Source organism: Terrapene carolina, unplaced genomic scaffold, assembly GCF_002925995.2.
Source record: "Terrapene carolina triunguis isolate 2854851 unplaced genomic scaffold, T_m_triunguis-2.0 Scaffold180, whole genome shotgun sequence".
In the NCBI taxonomy this organism is placed as follows: Eukaryota; Metazoa; Chordata; order Testudines; family Emydidae; genus Terrapene; species Terrapene triunguis.
This window is the reverse complement of record NW_020664531.1, coordinates 7,388,136-7,404,968: the sequence shown is the minus strand read 5'-3', so window position 1 is coordinate 7,404,968 and position 16,833 is coordinate 7,388,136. Positions and strand designations below refer to the sequence as shown.

General features: G+C 41.0%; 1 protein-coding gene across 1 annotated transcript in view; it reads right to left on the bottom strand.

Moving 5' to 3' along the window:
- Positions 1–16,833, bottom strand: part of LOC113407020 (ATP-binding cassette sub-family A member 13-like) — a 289,939-nt gene that overhangs the window by 229,178 nt on the left and 43,928 nt on the right. The window contains exons 9-14 of the mRNA XM_026654099.1: positions 11,871–12,035; positions 9,776–9,975; positions 4,517–4,632; positions 1,553–1,647; positions 1,131–1,307; positions 519–724 (exon numbers count right to left, since the gene is read on the bottom strand). Of these exons, the coding sequence (XP_026509884.1) occupies positions 519–724; positions 1,131–1,307; positions 1,553–1,647; positions 4,517–4,632; positions 9,776–9,975; positions 11,871–12,035 (959 nt within the window). The remainder of the gene's footprint in view (positions 1–518; positions 725–1,130; positions 1,308–1,552; positions 1,648–4,516; positions 4,633–9,775; positions 9,976–11,870; positions 12,036–16,833) is intronic.

The following is a 16,833-nucleotide window of genomic DNA, read 5'->3' as shown; positions in this document are numbered from 1 at the left end:
AATATCTAAAGGCTAGTACAAACAATGGGCTTGTTCCTGCTGCCATTTAAATCAATGGGCTTTCTGGCAGTGACGTCAATGGAATTAGGTTTGGGCCTAATGGAGACTTAAAAAATAAACCAAGCTTCTCTATAGAACAGTTTGATGCTGCAAATACTTATGCACAGGAGTATCTTCATGCACAAGTGTAATCCCATCAATGGATGGGATGTTACATTCTTAAGTATTTGTAGGACTATGCTCTAAGAAAATACCTTTCAGTATCCATGTAGTATACATGTAACTGTATTTTAACAATGTTAGGCCTAGATTTAACTTTTGAGAGGAAATATAAAATCACTTCATATTTAAGCAAGTTTTTTTGATACAGGGCTGGATTCTGATCTAATTTACACTGATTCCACATTGGTGTAACTCCACTGAGGTCAACGGAGTTTCTCCCCAATTTAGATTAATGGGAGAGAGAATACAATCAGGCCCTTTGTATATATAAAAAAAAAAAAAGTATGAGTGATTACAATGAGTGGAGTAGCTGCTCCTGACAAGAGCGGAAGTAGACATCCTCCCCAGATAGAGTCTTTGTGCTCAGCAACTGATTAATTTTACAGTAAGCAGCACTATTTTCAGTGAGCTGCTGTTCTATTTCTTGCCATCCCAAATATTCTTCCATTACTGAATCTGGCAGGCTCTGTTCTCCACGAAGTACTTTCTGCAAAAGTAGGACCTTTGAAAATAAAGAAAGCAATAGTTTGTAACCAGTAAGCTATTAAAGGGGAAGATGCTTTTTTGAGACTTGGGCCCTGTCTCGTACACTAATGTATCTTCATTGACTTCAGTAGAACTATTCCCAGTTTATATAGGTGTAGGTGAGATTGAGAGATGAGAATCAGGTCCTCAGTCTGTTCTCCTTCTGGATGTCCTGGCAAGGTGGCTCATCCAAATTGTCCCAGGCACACAAGATACACACAGGGGTTGTATGTGTATTACCACAATAATATTATAAATAGTTTAATTTATTGAAAGTACTTTCCTACCCCAAGCCATTCTGACAGTACAAAACGAAGTAAACCGAGGATGCACTTCAGGTCTTAAATTAAAAAAAGAAGAAAAAGATATTCATAAATACTTACAGACTCCTTTACTGACTGGATTTGGTTGCTTAATTTGAAAGTCTCATTTGGATAGTTGTGGTGGCACAGGAACCCCGCTAAAATGTCTCTGACTTTTAAGTCCTGTGGAAGCTGAACAGCCTTCTCAAACATGGTGAGCAGATCCTGGCATGTACAGGACATGTTACTCATCAAGATCTAAAACGCAATTAACACAAGTCCTGTGAAAATGAAATAAGTGTAACGAGGTTGATTTAATTCAACCCTAGCCATACCACTCCATGACTATAACATCTAAAATAAAAATAAACTAAGGCCAACAAACAGAATGGTGAACCACTTATTTTAGCAAGCACGATCTATACCAGGAACAAAAAGGAACCATTTTTAACCTGTGGATTGTATGCACATTGTTTAAAGACTATGAATAAGTAATGACTTACCTGTTTTAACTCCAAAACGAGTGTTTCAATGTCTAGATGCATGAGCCCATCTCTTTTAATAAAGGGTTTAATTTTTTCCAGATTATGTACAATTTCTGTAAGACATGTATACATTTTTTTCAGGAAAAGGAAATATTTATCCCTGTGTCTCAGAATGTGCAGTTCTTTGATGTGCTATAAAAGAGACAAACTTACCTTCTGGAATATGAATGAAACATGGCATAATGAAATTGTAATACCCCTATTAATGTAATAATGTAAGTATAATACCCCTATGTAGGGCCCAGTTATGTGTATTGATAGGGAAAGCACAAGAAGCCTTTGCAGAAGGTGTATACAACTGCACTCTTTGCACTCACAGAAAGAAAGGACTCTTGGTTAGCATCCACACGAAGCATTTTGGGAGGGAATGAGTCCAACGCTCTGCTTCCTGTGTGTCTTAAATCCAGCCAGCACTGCTGCCTATGTGTGGCTGGAACACATACCCAGCACCTCTATGACATGCTCTCCTGGAGCTCTCGGAGACATTGTGCAATGCCTGCTAGGGTGGCGAAGCTCCCAAGCCTCTATGCTAGCTGCAACACAGGATCTGTACTACCCAAGGGTCCTCCAACATTCAGTGACCCTCCTGGGGCCAGCTGCTCTGGCTTCCAGACTTCTTTATACTACTGGAGCTTTACAAAGTGACCCCAATACAGCCAAAAACTGGGACCGGAATGTCCATATTACACAGTGCAGTAGGCCACAAAAAGCAGTTGCATTCAGATTCCATTCCCTGCAGTTCTCTTCTCTGACACAAGTTACATTGGTACAGCTCCACTGACTTAAATAGAGTTCCCGGTGATTTATACTGGTGCAAGAGGAGCATTGGGCTGTCTGACAACTTCTTTGATTATGAATATTGCGTACAGGGGAAGATGCATTACTGATGGGCATTTAGCCACCAAGCTTTCATGAAATATTAGTTCCCTAAGCACCTCTTAGAGCTGTGCCCTTACATGTGTTCTTCTCAAAGAAGTGACAGCCTTTCCTACACCTTAGAGAAGTTAATTCTCCAAATCCTCAGATGGTATAAACAACATAGCTCTATCAATATCAGCGCAGCTACACCAATTTACATCGGGATCTGGTCTAAAATATTTCAAATTAATGCACCTGAAAAAAAAAGACTACAGGCATGACCCTGAATTTCTTGGAGGCTTGGGGTTCACAAGTCAGTCAGGACTATTACTACAACTATCCGTTGTTTTTATTATCATAGCGCCTACGAACCTGAGTCAACTATGACATAGACATAGAATATCAGGGTTGGAAGGGAACTCAGGAGGTCATCTAGTCCAACCCCCTGCTCAAAGCAGGACCAATCTCCAGACAGATTTTTGCCCCAGATCCCTAAATGGTCCCCTCAAGGATTGAACTCATAACCCAGGACAAGGACCCTATTGTGCTGGGTGTACAATACAGAACAAAAAAAGACTGTTCCTGTCCTAAAGAATTTATATTCACAGCTTGCAAAAGCCAATTAGCAGTTGTTTTAAATTAGTTTATGGGCCTAATCCTGATATTACTTACAATACATCAGTTTTACACTGGTTTCCCTCCACTGACTTCAGTGGAGTTATCCTGATTGATAGTGGTGTAACTGAATTTAGAAATATAAAGTGCCTGATTCTGAATTAAATTTTGTGTCTTAAAATTGTGCTTCTACTTTGAAAAGTGATTATGTAAAGAAAGCATTTTTTTCCTCGCCAGGTCTGCTCCCTGTTGTGTGCTCAGAGTCACGTTGCCTGTCTTTAGTGGCTAAAATACATTTTCACTGCTTTTTTCCCCCCACAGAGCCAACAGAGCTAAGCTGACTTGGATTATACTTTTTTCTTGTGCGTGAGCAAGAGAGCAGTGTACTGAATTTCAATTACAGGCCCATCAGCTACAAACCCAGTAATGGTAACAGTAATAGAGATATCCCTGATGCTATAATTTGAAGAAATAGCCACTATTATCACTGAGGGCATAATGTGACCTGTAAAACCTTTATATCTGATAATAGTGCACAAGAAGGAAACTCTTGACTCTGGGAGCCTTGTTTGATTTTGCAAACACTTTTATATGTAAACTGAGCATATGTGATTTGGAAGTCATCGAGACAATATAATTATATATTTTTACAGTCATTTTTCAGAGTAGAACTGCACTTCAAAGACTCTGAAAGTTGATTAATTAATGTAGCACTTAAAACTGACTAATGTAGAGTCATCTGAAAATACAAAAAAATCTGACATAGCTATTTACAATCATAAAGAAATACTCTAAATTTGAAATGTTCGCACGTGGGCAGTATGGGCAGTAAGAAACAGTTATCAGATATAGCCCACTGACAGGGAAAAGACTTATAAAACAATAGGGACGGGCCTGAGCCACAAAGATCAGAGCCAAATCCAGATCTAAACTCCCCATATGTGTTCATATCCAAGGTTTTGGTACAGCTACACAGGCAGAGACCCAGCCACAGACCTTGGACCAGGATCCAGATCAAAACACAAAATTACGATCAAATACAGGGTTGTTCAGATCTGGAGATCTTGTTCAGATCCACTTTTGTAGGAGACAAAACATATTTTATAAAATTACAATTATTCACATCTTCATGAATTCAATCTTTGAAAAATAGAACATATAGTACTACATAGGCATGTGTTCATCAGGATGAAAGCAGACTACTGATAGAGCTATACAGTTACTTGTTTGCTAAACTTGTAGAATGAAAATGTGTGTGTATATATATACATACATACTGTGCTTTATCATTAAGAGGAATGAAGTTTGAAAAGCTCTAGAGACACTGGAAATATATTAGCGTGGAATGTATTACACAGTCTGAATGCTTTGCTAGATATGGAATGCTATTGATAAATGCCAGGGCCGCCATTTGAGAGCTGATGAAAAGTAACTACAGTGCAGATTTACCTTTAGTGAAATATAAATTTTGGATTATTACATTCCTTATAGCTCCATCTATGAGAAGCAGTCTCTTCATAACAGGCCATTGAGGCAACTTCTGCAGTTTCTCCAGATACAGGGTTCTGTAGGCAAAAAGAATTATAAAAATAGAATGGAAAGTTCAACATGACACCAAGAAGGATGCAGTACTGCAGAAGGACTTTATTTTTGTAGTGTATTCATCTTCATATCATGTATTGTGTTTGCAGATATGATACATCTTGATTTTAGTAAGGCTTTGGACACAGTTCCATAAAAATCTAGGGAAATGTGGTCTAAATGAAACTATAAGGTGGGTGCACAGCTATTTGAAAGACAGTACTCAAAGAGTAACTGTCAGTGGTTCACTGTCAAACTTGGAGGACTTACCTTGGGAAGCCCAGCAGGGCTCTGGCCCGGGTCAGGCACTATTCAGTATTTTCATTAATGACTTGGATAATAGGATGGAGAGTAAGCTAATAAAATTTTCAGGTGACCCTAAGCTGGGAGGGGTTGCAAGTACTGTGGAAGATAGGATTAGAATTCAAAAAAGCTTGACACATTGGAGACTTGGTCTGAGATCAATCAGATGAAATTCAATAAAGACAAGGGTAAAGTACTACACTTAGAAAGGAAATCAAATGCACAACAACAAAATGGAGTACTGATGAACAACAAAATGGAGCAGAAGTACTGATGAAAAAGATCTGGGGATTATAGTGGATCACAAATTTTATATGAGCCAACAATCTGATGCAGTTGCAAAAAACACAAATATAATTCTGGGATGTATTAACAGACGTGTCATATGGGTTTAAATTACTTTTCACATTTATTAAAGAGTAGAGGTGTTACCATTACAGCAGGTTTAATCCCAAAGCCTTCCTTCCTCCCTTTCAGAACATTCAGGGGATGACATTTTCCACAAGATATATTTTACTACATGGGTGTTCATGGTATTTTAAATGAAACACTTCTGCACATGGGGATCTTCAAGAGGCAGTGGTGGCAGCTCCCCAAAGGGGATTATGGTTGGTACCTTCCAAGTTCTATCCCCAGTTCTATCAAATGGCTTTATATGCCACTCAAACAATTTAGTGATGAAGTAGGTAAATATCAGTATCTCCAATTTATAAGAAGGGAAAGTGTGGTGCAGATTTAAGTTAGCCATGTTCACACACCAACAATGTCAGATGCAGAACTACAATATCTCTCTCTTCATTCCTCATCTTGTGCTTTATCTAAACACCATAGTGCCCCTCAGGCAAATTTAGCCTTCTGAGCCTCAGTTTCCCTAATCCATAAAATCTGGGTACCACTACTTATTTACCTACCTTTCTATGGCTGCAGACACATTAACTCCTGTATAGTATCTTTTTAAATTTTGCCTGCGGAAAGCAGTATTGCTCCCATTTTACAGATGGGGAAACCAGGTTCCTAAAGCATCTGTTTGTCACTGGTAACTTAGCAGGGTTGTATTTTAGCTTGTGCCATGAATTAGAACTCTTGAAATGAATGAGCAATCAATTCTTTACAGAGCTGCAAGCTTCTGTTCACATGCGGGCTGATGTTTTGAGAATTGTAGGCATCCCTAAAGCACCAAGGTGGATTTCAACTAGCCCAGTGACTGATTGCTAATAGGATAATTCTATTGGACTGGAAAAATAGGAAATAATATATGTATATTAAAATATTAAGTATTTGCAGTGTTGCATGCACTACTCAAGAATCTCAGAATAAGTATTATTCCTTTTATTCTTAAACGTGCATAATTATAACAAGAGATTTAGAGCCTGATCCTCATACACTTATGTGCATGAATAATCTCTCACGTGAGTCTATGGAACTACTTGTTTGAATAAGATTACTTGTTTGTGTTTGCTGGTATTTGTACTTGCATATGTTATCGGATATAGTTTTAAAGATCCAGGCCTCAGTTCAGCAAAGCACTTAAGCACATGCTTCAGTATCATTAATTTTAAGGAGTCTTCAGGAATTGCCTAAGTGTTTTGCTAAATCTGTTTTTAGGTGCACTCTTTGGATTTCATGCATTTTCTTTTTTCAGCAGGGGGGTTCAATTTCGGATTCTTAATAGTTTGAGAGTATATAATGGCTCTGAGATAAAAATTAACAACTAAAAAAACAACCCTCACCACACCTCTAAAGACACCCAAATAAAACAAAATCAGTGCTTGAAGATTCATTGAAATGCTAACATGAATATTCAAGTTAATTGCAGCTTTAGATGGTGAATGTCAGAATGAATTCCTTTGCCTCATGATCCCATTCAGGCTACAGAATGATACATTCTGTGGTGTTTTAGCAAATCCATAAGTCTCAGCAACTTTAAGGGAGGAAAAGAAAAAGTTTTGCACTTTTGGAATTTACCTTTCAGTTCAAGAGAGAAAGAAAAAAAAATGAGTCTCTCCCAGGGTTCTTAAATGGCCTTGTCACAAGGTAGCTGGTCTCTGTGTAGACTGAGCCAAGCTGCCCTGGACTGGAGTATGTGAGCCTAATCCAGTTAGCTAAAGAGGCTGGGCTACACCTGGGCCTATAAAGGGCTGCTACTCTGCAGCTGGGGACAGGCAGAGCCCTGGGGAGCAAAGCTATGCTGGAGTGGAGCTAACTCATGGGTCCCTGGAACAAGGAGCAACCCAACGGCTGCAGTCGAGGGGAGCAAAGCTGGAGTGCCAGAGCCCCCTAGCAGTGGTTGCCGTGAAGCCTGGGGGCCAGGTATTGAGTTGAGAGTGTGTTCTGTTTGGAGTCCCCCATTACCTTAGTATTGAGCACCTCACAACCTCTCTATTAAGTAGGGAAGTACTATTAGCCCCCATTTTACAGATAGAGAACTAAGGCACTAAGGGACCAAGGGAATTGTCCCAGGTCACAAAATAAATCTGGGGTGGAATGGGGACTTGAATCCACATCTCTCAAGTGTCAGGCCAGCAAACTAAGTACTGGACCATTCTCTCTCTCTCTCTCTCTCAGATTACCCTCCTTCTCTTAATTTAGAGCAGGGGAAGTCCAATTATTTTTTGTGAAGGTCCAAATTTCTTGGTCAAGGTATAGTCAAGATCTGGACTCCAGAGAAACATTTTTCACTCCACAATAATAATAAGTAAATAAAAAGATTTCACAGTCCATTCAAAAGTGTCTGGCGGCCTGCTTATTGACTTCCCCTGATTTTGAGTAATGAAGCCATTTCATGAGAGAATAAAATTAAACAATTTGGTTTAATCTGTACACAGACACACACATAAAATTCCTTTCCTAACGAAATACTTCAAATAGTGGTACTAATGTTAGGCACACAGCAATTCCTCACTCATAGGGCCCTTCATTTTCAGTTTTTAGTTTATTTAATTTTTCCCGGGAATTTAGCGGTGTTTATTACTACAACAACAAAAACAGGTGAAAATCTATGCAAAAAAACCCTTAATTTTTCTGGGTAAATATTGGCATTTATTTTGGTGGACAGAAGGATGGGGGGGGAGTATTTAGTAGATTCATGCTTTGATTAACACAATTCAATGTGGTTTGCTGCAGAACTAAAACACAATGCCACCTCTGAGTTTAAGAAAACAATATCTCTCTAATCCCAAATAAAACTTTTCATTTGAATAAACAGTTTACTATTGCAGACTTACAAGTATTAGCCTATACATATTTACATTTAATAATTAGAACACACCATTTGCAGAATATGGAAGAGTCATTTGGTGATGGCCTGGAGGATTCACCATATATTTGGCAGCAGTTGCAGTGCCTGGAGTCACCATGGGCTAAACCCTGCAGTCCTGCAACCCAGGCTAACTACCACTGCTCTCTTGTCTTGCTGCACTAACTGCTGGTGCCTGTGTATACACAGAGGACTCAGATATGTAACATGAGGCTGATCAACAGCAAATGCAGCTCCATCCAAATCAATGCTGAATGTAAGTGAAAGAGCAACCCTGGGACACAAGTGACCACAGCCACAGCCAGGAGAGAGAAGATGGGTAACACTAAAGTGGCTGGCAGCAGTAGTGAGCAAAAGCAGTTTGGCAGCCAGGAGATTTGAAGTAATATGAAATGAATGGGGAGGGTTTTTACCCATGTGATGAAGGGTTTAAAACATCTCTTTATTATCAAACTAAACTTTAAAATACGTTTCAGTATCTCTCGCTCCCCCAGACCTAATAGACAATCCTTCCACAATATCCAGTCTGTCAGTGTTCTGGCCACCACTGTAGTCTCAGCCCCTGATATACCTGCCCTAGGTACATCTCCCTCTACTCTTCATTCCTTCCCTCCAATTTTCATACCCTTACCAATCTGAATACCCAGTCTGTTCTGGGCCTCTATGGACTTCCACAACAACTCTTAAGCTCTGCTGTCTTTCTTGCTAAACAGCTCTACACCTCTTCGGATTAAATCATATGCTTACAATTCTCTGACACTTTGCCTTCCTCGAACCTATTCCACCATCCCACTCCCTTTAGCTCTCTGACAGGGTCTTGCCAATTTCTTCAGAAAGAATAAGGATATCACACAATGGGAAACCATACTCCTTATCCTGTCCTCCAACCCTCTCTTCTTTCCAGGATATCCCTCCTATATCTTCTTCCAGCCTATCACTGTATCCCTTTGGCCTCCCTCTCCCAACCTCTTTGCCCCATATCCCTTCCACCACCCTTTTCTATTACTGTCCAGTACTGAACACCCACAATTCTCCCTAATGTCAGTGGGAGTTGCAGGTGCTCAACAGCTCTCAGGATTTGGCCCTTAGCTTACAAAATCAGGTCCTAAATTCCCTAGGACAGGGATTTGTCAATTTTACGGTAGTTGTCTGTAACACCAGTGATGTTTTACAAATAAAATCATTAAAGTATCAGTAGCATTTTCACCCTATTGAGGTTTGACAAACATCTGTCAGGGATGGTCAAGGTATACTTAAGTCCAGCATTGGGGGCAGAGAGACTAGATGACCTCGAGGTCCCTTCCAGCCCTACATTTCTATTATTTTAGTCAACCTCTGCATAAATTCACTGAGACATTTTCTGTTCCACCCTCTTTTCCCAAATTAATATTATTTTCCGCCTTGTTTACAATATTAGTTTTAATAATAAACTGCTCAAAGAGGAGTTTGTGTAAGAGCAAAAGCTTTACTAAAATTGTACACTCTGATTATCACAGCTGACATTCTTGTCCTTCAAGTAAAATCAATAGAGCCCTGTGAATATTGAAAATGGAGATGCATAAACTTACACATCCTGAGATTCACGATGTCTTTCTGCAAAGTTTGGTTCCAATTTCTCATTCACATGTTGGATCAGGATATTTATTGCTGAAATAATTTTCCAGGCCTCACTGTCCTCTGGATATTGAGACACAAGATCAGCCATGCTTCTTCCAAGTTCAAAAAGGAATTTTTGAGGCTCGTTACTGCTTAACCACTGCTGAAATATCTAGCATGTTAAAGGAGAAACAAACTTTCATTTATTACAGGATGGAAGCTCCTCTCCATTATCAGAGCCATCCCTTGGGTAGGGCGAATCGGGGAGACCACTTGGGCCCCGTGCTTTGGGGTGCCCAGTGGGACAGCGCGATTGGCCGGTGCTGTCGGTCCCGGAAGACAAATCCATCACTTCCGCCCCGGGCCACGCATCCCCCTAGGGACGGCCCAGTCCATTATGCAAAACACAAACGTTCTTCACAAACCAAACCAAAATCAGATTTTCTTCCTCTTGAGTTACAACATACAATGACAGTTTTCTCTAATGATTCATCTTCACTCAGAAGGGACTGGCTTCATGAAGGCTAATGTTAAGTACAGTCAGCATGGATGCCAACTTGGCAATGCGAATACAACGTTTTCAGTTATTTTACTTGCTTTTACATACAGAGGGCCCAAACACCTTGGTCTGACTCAGCTGCTCTACATTCTGCTAGTTACAGTGATTCACTAGCAACTGCTCTTCCCTTCCTACTTCCCAACTTGCCCCTTAGGCTCAAGAGAGTAGACTAAATAGCAGCTATATCAGCTTTATGCTGCTCAGGTCAGCTTTTACATCAAGGGCTGCCCCCTTAGGGGATGGAAGCAGGTCCAAAATCTGGCCCAGAGTGTACAGTACTTCAAGTGGTCACCACTAAAATGTCAACATTTGCCAACTGTTAGCATACAATAATATCTGAGATTATCACTGATATTGAAGTTAAATATGGTAAATACTGACCCTTATATAACAGTATTTTACAGAAAGGCAGTGTGGTCTAGAGGATAGAGCAATGGACTGGACTCAGGAGACTTGGGTTCTATTCTCTGCTCTGCCACTGGCCTGCTGAGTGACCTTGGCAAGTCACTTCCCCCTTATGTGCCTCAGTTTCCCCATCCGTAAAATGAGGATAGTGATACTGACCTCCTTTGCAAAGTGCTTTGAGATCTGCTGATGAAATGTGCTAAGAGTAAGTACTATTATTACAGTGTTTTTTTAAATCAGGAAAGCTGCTGAAGTGCACAAAATATTGATGAAAATTACACCCAAGCTCAGCTGTGCTGTCCTCAGATTAGAGTGTAAACTTGTCAGAGCAGAGACAGTGGTTGTTTTTATAGTAACCTGTCCTGCACTTCTGTGACTCCATACAAATAACCTTTATCCCAAGAATGAACATTTTAATTGAAGAAAAACAGCAAAAACTAAGACAGCAAGGTAGGATCCTTCTTTAAATTATGGATTCCTTAACTTTACTTCACTGGCAATATATTTGAAACCTTTAGCCTCCCTTCTACAGGTGATTATACATTCATGGCATCACAGACCTAGCTGGATCTTGCTTTTCAAGCCACTCTATAACAGGAGAACTTTTAGGTGGCACAGTGGAGATCTAGAACTACAGCCCTGTGTTCTGCTTCCAGTTTTATCCAACACTCTCTGAAATCCAAATCCATGTCTAAGTAGGGAGGCAAGGTATTGTGGGTGAAATTCACCTCTGTGCAAGTAGACAGCACAAAGCCTATGCACCACTTAAATTCTCAAATTAGGGCTTAAAGGGGAGTAGGTGCATGGTCCTTCTACTGGCCCTCTACACAGGAGTGAATTTCACTGTCTATGTTCTGTCAGGTTTCATGCCTGAGCTTCAGTTAATGAGGAGTTTTGATTAACAATTGGCTGGATAAACAAGGTTTCCATTATATTTCCATTGTAAGGACTCTCTAATGCTAACTGTGCAATATGCCATTTTTTAAAAACAGAACACAGTCAGCCTGTGGTTTTGAATATTGTCTAGCTCAATAAGGGCTAATGATTGACCAACAGTATATAAGCAAAATATGTATCATATCAGCTGTCCTATTAAAGCATACCTGCATGTAGAGTTTGATCTTGTTGACAGAATGGACAAGATAGACTTTGGCCTCAAGCCATGCATGGATACAGCCGCCTTCATTATCCTCTTTGTTAGCTTTAAATTCGGACACGTTGGACAGGACTGAGCATACAAACTGCTCCAGTGTGCCTTCTGTGGGAATCTGGCAGTGACAAAAGAAATAGATGAACACGTCAGAGAACCACTCAGTATTATCACCCGTATCAACTTACTTGTCGGAGAAAAAAGCAGAGCCGTCAGGCTGCTTTCAGGATGAACAAAGCCCAATTATCACAATCTAGTGATCTGCGATAGAGACTGCAAAATGTACTCTGCACATTTTGACAGGAAACCCCAAAACACGCATTAGCCACTACCCAATTGTGTGCATTTCTGGACTGGTCTACATTAGGGATTTTTGCATTGGTGTAGCTTGAAACCAAATAAATGATACTGGTGCAAGCCCCATTTTACACTGTCAACAGGAATTTTACACCAGGATAGCTATACCAGTGTTGCTACACTGATGCAAAATTTACTGAGGCAAATGAGCCATTAAATGCAAAGATGTGATTGTTAGGATAGATTACTAATTTATATATATTACAGTTCACAACTTGCAAAGCCTGACAATCCTTTTTCCTCATGGAAAGTCAATCTGACCTCTGTACCAAAATATTTTTTAATTTTCCCAGGGAAAATTCCTCTATTTCTTAATAATACTATTTCAAATCACTCTGTACATATTGACTAACTCATCCTAACAATAATCCTGTAATCACTTTTTGGTCACCTGTGAATAGGGCAATACTGGAGATACCGCAAAAAGGTTTGTCAGCAAGCCAGTTGGAACATTAGACATGAAACTCAGGTATTCATACATCAATGCTGTGACTGTTTGGGACTGACATTCACAATCCTATATATTTCTTTAAGTAGCAGCAAAGCAGTGGCTTAAGATTCCCAGTAACAGAGTAAGGTAGGTAGATATTATTCCAGTTTTGTAGATGGCTAATCTGAGGCACAGAAAAGTCAAGCGACTTTATGGTCACACAGCAAACCACTATAGCTGGGATTAGAATTCAAGCGCTTTTGGGCGATAGTCCCATGTTCAGTTCGCTAGATCATGCTGATCCTTAGTGACAAAACACTTCCAAGAACTCAGAGCCAAGGTTTTGATAATCTGGCCAATTCTTTAGGTACCCACATGGAAGATGTGTGTGCCAAGCTCCTTTGAAATTTGTATCAAACTCTGCCTGGAAAGCAGTACTGAAGAAGTTTCTGAAGAGTACCAACATATTCTAGTCCAACCGCAAGACAGATTTGAAGCAGGAATTACTAGGTACAATGTGATGTGGCAAGACAGGTCACACATGATCATACTGATTCTTTTTGTCCTGACAAAATTTTATCTTAAAATTAGACTTTTTTTCAGAATTAGGGACACTTTTCTTTTCCACTATTTTCTCTCATGTGAATAGTCCCATTGAGTTTGATGACTAGATTACTAGAATTTACTCACATGAGGACTGGGTGAGTAATATGAAAAAGGACACAACCAAAAAAAAAAAAAAAAGTCTGAAATCAGTTTAACTAACAAAAAAAGGCCATAGATGGACCCCATCTTTGCTAATTTGTCACATTTTTATTTGATTTTAATGTTAAGCAGGAAAATGAGTTTTATAAGAGCTGTTTGCCCTGCCCAAAGAATGCTGTTTGCACTGACAGAAGAAATGAGGCAAGAAAAGAGGAAAACATCCTCCGTCAAGTTAACCACCCACGACAGGGAGAGCTCGTAGGCAGCAAAGGGAGAAAATCGGAGTTTTTCTGTCAAAAGATTTTTAAAAGGGTTCACTAGAACTAGGCTTTTCCAAAAGTGATGCCCTATCAAAGCAGTGCAGGCACAATAGCTACGTTCAACGAAGGGCCTAAGCTTGCACATGCTCGCGCAACCAGGGACAGCTGCCAGTGACCCTGGTGCCCGCATCAGTGGCGAGGCCAGGGGCAGGACTGGGGGGGGGCGGTACAGCCACTCCGAAGGAGCTGCCCACCTGGGGCACTGACTCCTGCAAGCAGTGGCCCGACATGCTGCTGCTTTCACTGCTGCGGTTCCCGGTAGAGCCCTGCGGCTCCACGGATATCCGATTTATATCCCCAGATATAAATTTTGTATCCACACAGGGCTCTACTCATCACCAGTTTACTGGTTTGCCAGTAGAACAGAAACTCTGTGTAGACCCACTTCACCGGGGTTCATTTAAAAAAAAAAAAAAAAAGACTTCCTCTTCTTGCAATCAAAACTGTTCTTATCACTGGGCCCGAAATAAGCAAATTTCTACCAGGGAGCACATTGTACATGGTAGAGTTTATAACATTGACAATGTCTGTCTAACATAATTTTAATCAGTCCACCTTTATTATTGCACATCTTTGTACTCATTTTCTTCTCTTTGATTCAGGATTTTAACCTTCCTTAATTAAGTGGCAACCGTCTAGATTAAACTACTAAACAATACCCGCCTAAAGCAATCAAGATTTATACCAGTGCAGGGGGGGAGCTGTTATTTTAGTTACAATTATTTGGTCCATGAAGTTTTCATCACATTAAATAGATGATCAAATAAATTAGCAATTGAATTAATTGGAAGACACTTTATTTGCATTTCTTCGGAAAACAAAGAAGCTGGAGTCCAAAGTGCATAAATATTAATGATTGGTGAATGCAGGGAACTTCAAATTCAGGATTTAATCTGAAAGTTTAGAGGAACCAAACCTGAACCATTCTGCAGTGGGGCGGCTGCCCCACTCCCTGAGAAAAAGGGCTGGAACAGGCCAGAGAGGCTGCACAGGCCAGCAGTCAATCAGCAAAGGCCTGTGGAGAGCCAATCAGGGCAAAGGGAGAGGCAGCCAATCAGGGCCAGACTGGGCCCTATATAAAGGCTGCCTAGCAAGGTAGAAGGCAGTCTCTCCCTGACTAGCAAGGGAAGAGGACTGGCTCCTGAGGTAAGGAGGTAGCACTTTGGACCTAGCAGTGCTGGGCAGGCTTGGGGGAGCTCTGGCCCAGTTACCTGCCAGGCTGTGGCCCCTGCTAAAAAGGGTCGAGAAGATGCATGGTGCCAAAGAGGAAATGGCCCAGGGAAGATAGGCGGACAAGATGGGAGCAAAGTAGGGCAGAGAGAGGCTGCTGCTAGAGGGTCCCTGGGTCAGGACCCAGAGTAGCGGGTGGGTCTGGGTCACCCCCTACCCTCCCTTACACTGCATCTGGCCACAGAGGAGTGGGGCCGAGACAGACTGCAACCTGCTCCTGAAATGAGGGGCTAGACTTCGGGGTTGTGGTTGGCCACCGAAGCTGGTGCAAGCCGAAGGACTGCTGTTAAACACACACACACACTCCGGAAGGGGGTGAGACTGGAGTAGCGGGCACTGCTGGAGGGCAGTGTCCTGAAGAGGACGCCGCCGGTCGGGGAGCAACGTGGGTCCCAAATCAGCAGAGCAGACAACAGGCGAGATACCACACGCAGAGAGCGCTCAGCAGCTGACAAGAGCTAATTCCCGGAGTAACCAGCGGGAGGCACCTGCGGTGGTGAGTCCTGACCCCGTCACACCTTCCTTTCTCTTCAGAAATGGAATAACAGCTCAGGACTCTTCTGGGCCAACATCGCAATTGGTGAGTTTGCACTGTGATGCTGGCAGACCAGGTGCCAGCTCATGCCAAGGCCATTGAGCCTCACGGAACACAGACAAATGCACAGCTGGAAACCAGTCTGGCTTGCATGTCTATTACAATAGATATTAGAGTTATAAGAATGTGTTTAGGCTTTATGGGATGTGTGTATTAATCTTACTTATAATATCTGTATCCCATGTAATAAGGTAATGTTTAAGTGTTTGCTCTGTAACTATAAAAAGGTTTGCTAAAACTGTATCTCGTTTTTGTGTGTCTTATGATTACCTGCTTTAACCCTGTAAATAACTCATTTCTTTTTCCTACTTCATAAATCTTTAGTTAGTTTATTACAGGATTGGCACCAAGCGTAGTCTTTGGTTGGAGATCTGAGGTACAGTTGACTTGCAGTAAGTGACTGGTCCTTTGAGGTGACCTGAAGATTGTGATTTTTGGTGCAAGAGAAAGGCAGGCTTGCCAGGATGGGAAATAGACCTGAGTACCCAAGAGGATCATCTGTGACTCCATGTTCAGGCTGTTATAGTGCCTGAGTTCACACTTGATACTTGGTTGGTGAAATTTAATTATAGAACACACATCCAATTTGGGGTTTTACCCTGGTTTGTGACACATATGCCCTGAGCTTGGCATCCACGTTCATGAGTCACTCCAGAAAGTTTGACAGAACCTCTTCTAAAATAGCAGCATTTGGGGTTCAGTTCAGAGAAGCAACCAATACAAAGCAAGTTTGGACTCAATTGTTTGCCCAAATCTTATAAATATACCAGGGTTTTTTGTTTGTTCGTTTAGGCATTCATGAATCATTCCAACATTTATTTCTTAACTATTTTCTCCCTACTATTATTATTAGAGAGGTTGTCATCTTTGCATGGAAAGATTCACAGCCACAGGCTTTTTTCTTTAAACATGAAGACTCAGTTTTAACACACGTGCGGATAAAGGCTGAAGTGTCATTTCTGAAAGCCCCTCTGGGAAGGGTAACAACCAAGATGGCAGAGCCCCCATCACCCTCGTATTGGATGAACAGAGCCATGGCACGGAAACAATTTTTTTTTTTCAAAGTAAACAGGCCTTTAAACAGCTTCATATGCACAAGTGCCTGCTGAAGCTAATTGCATTTATTTTGATGGGAGCTAAGATGAGACAATTTGCAATCTTTTGGTTGCTGCATGAATTTCCATCATCGTCTCATTGTAAGATATATTTACTTAACTGCCACTTCAAAGAAAATGTTGGGCAAATGGAAAACCGCTATTATTTTTTCCCCTCCTTTCAT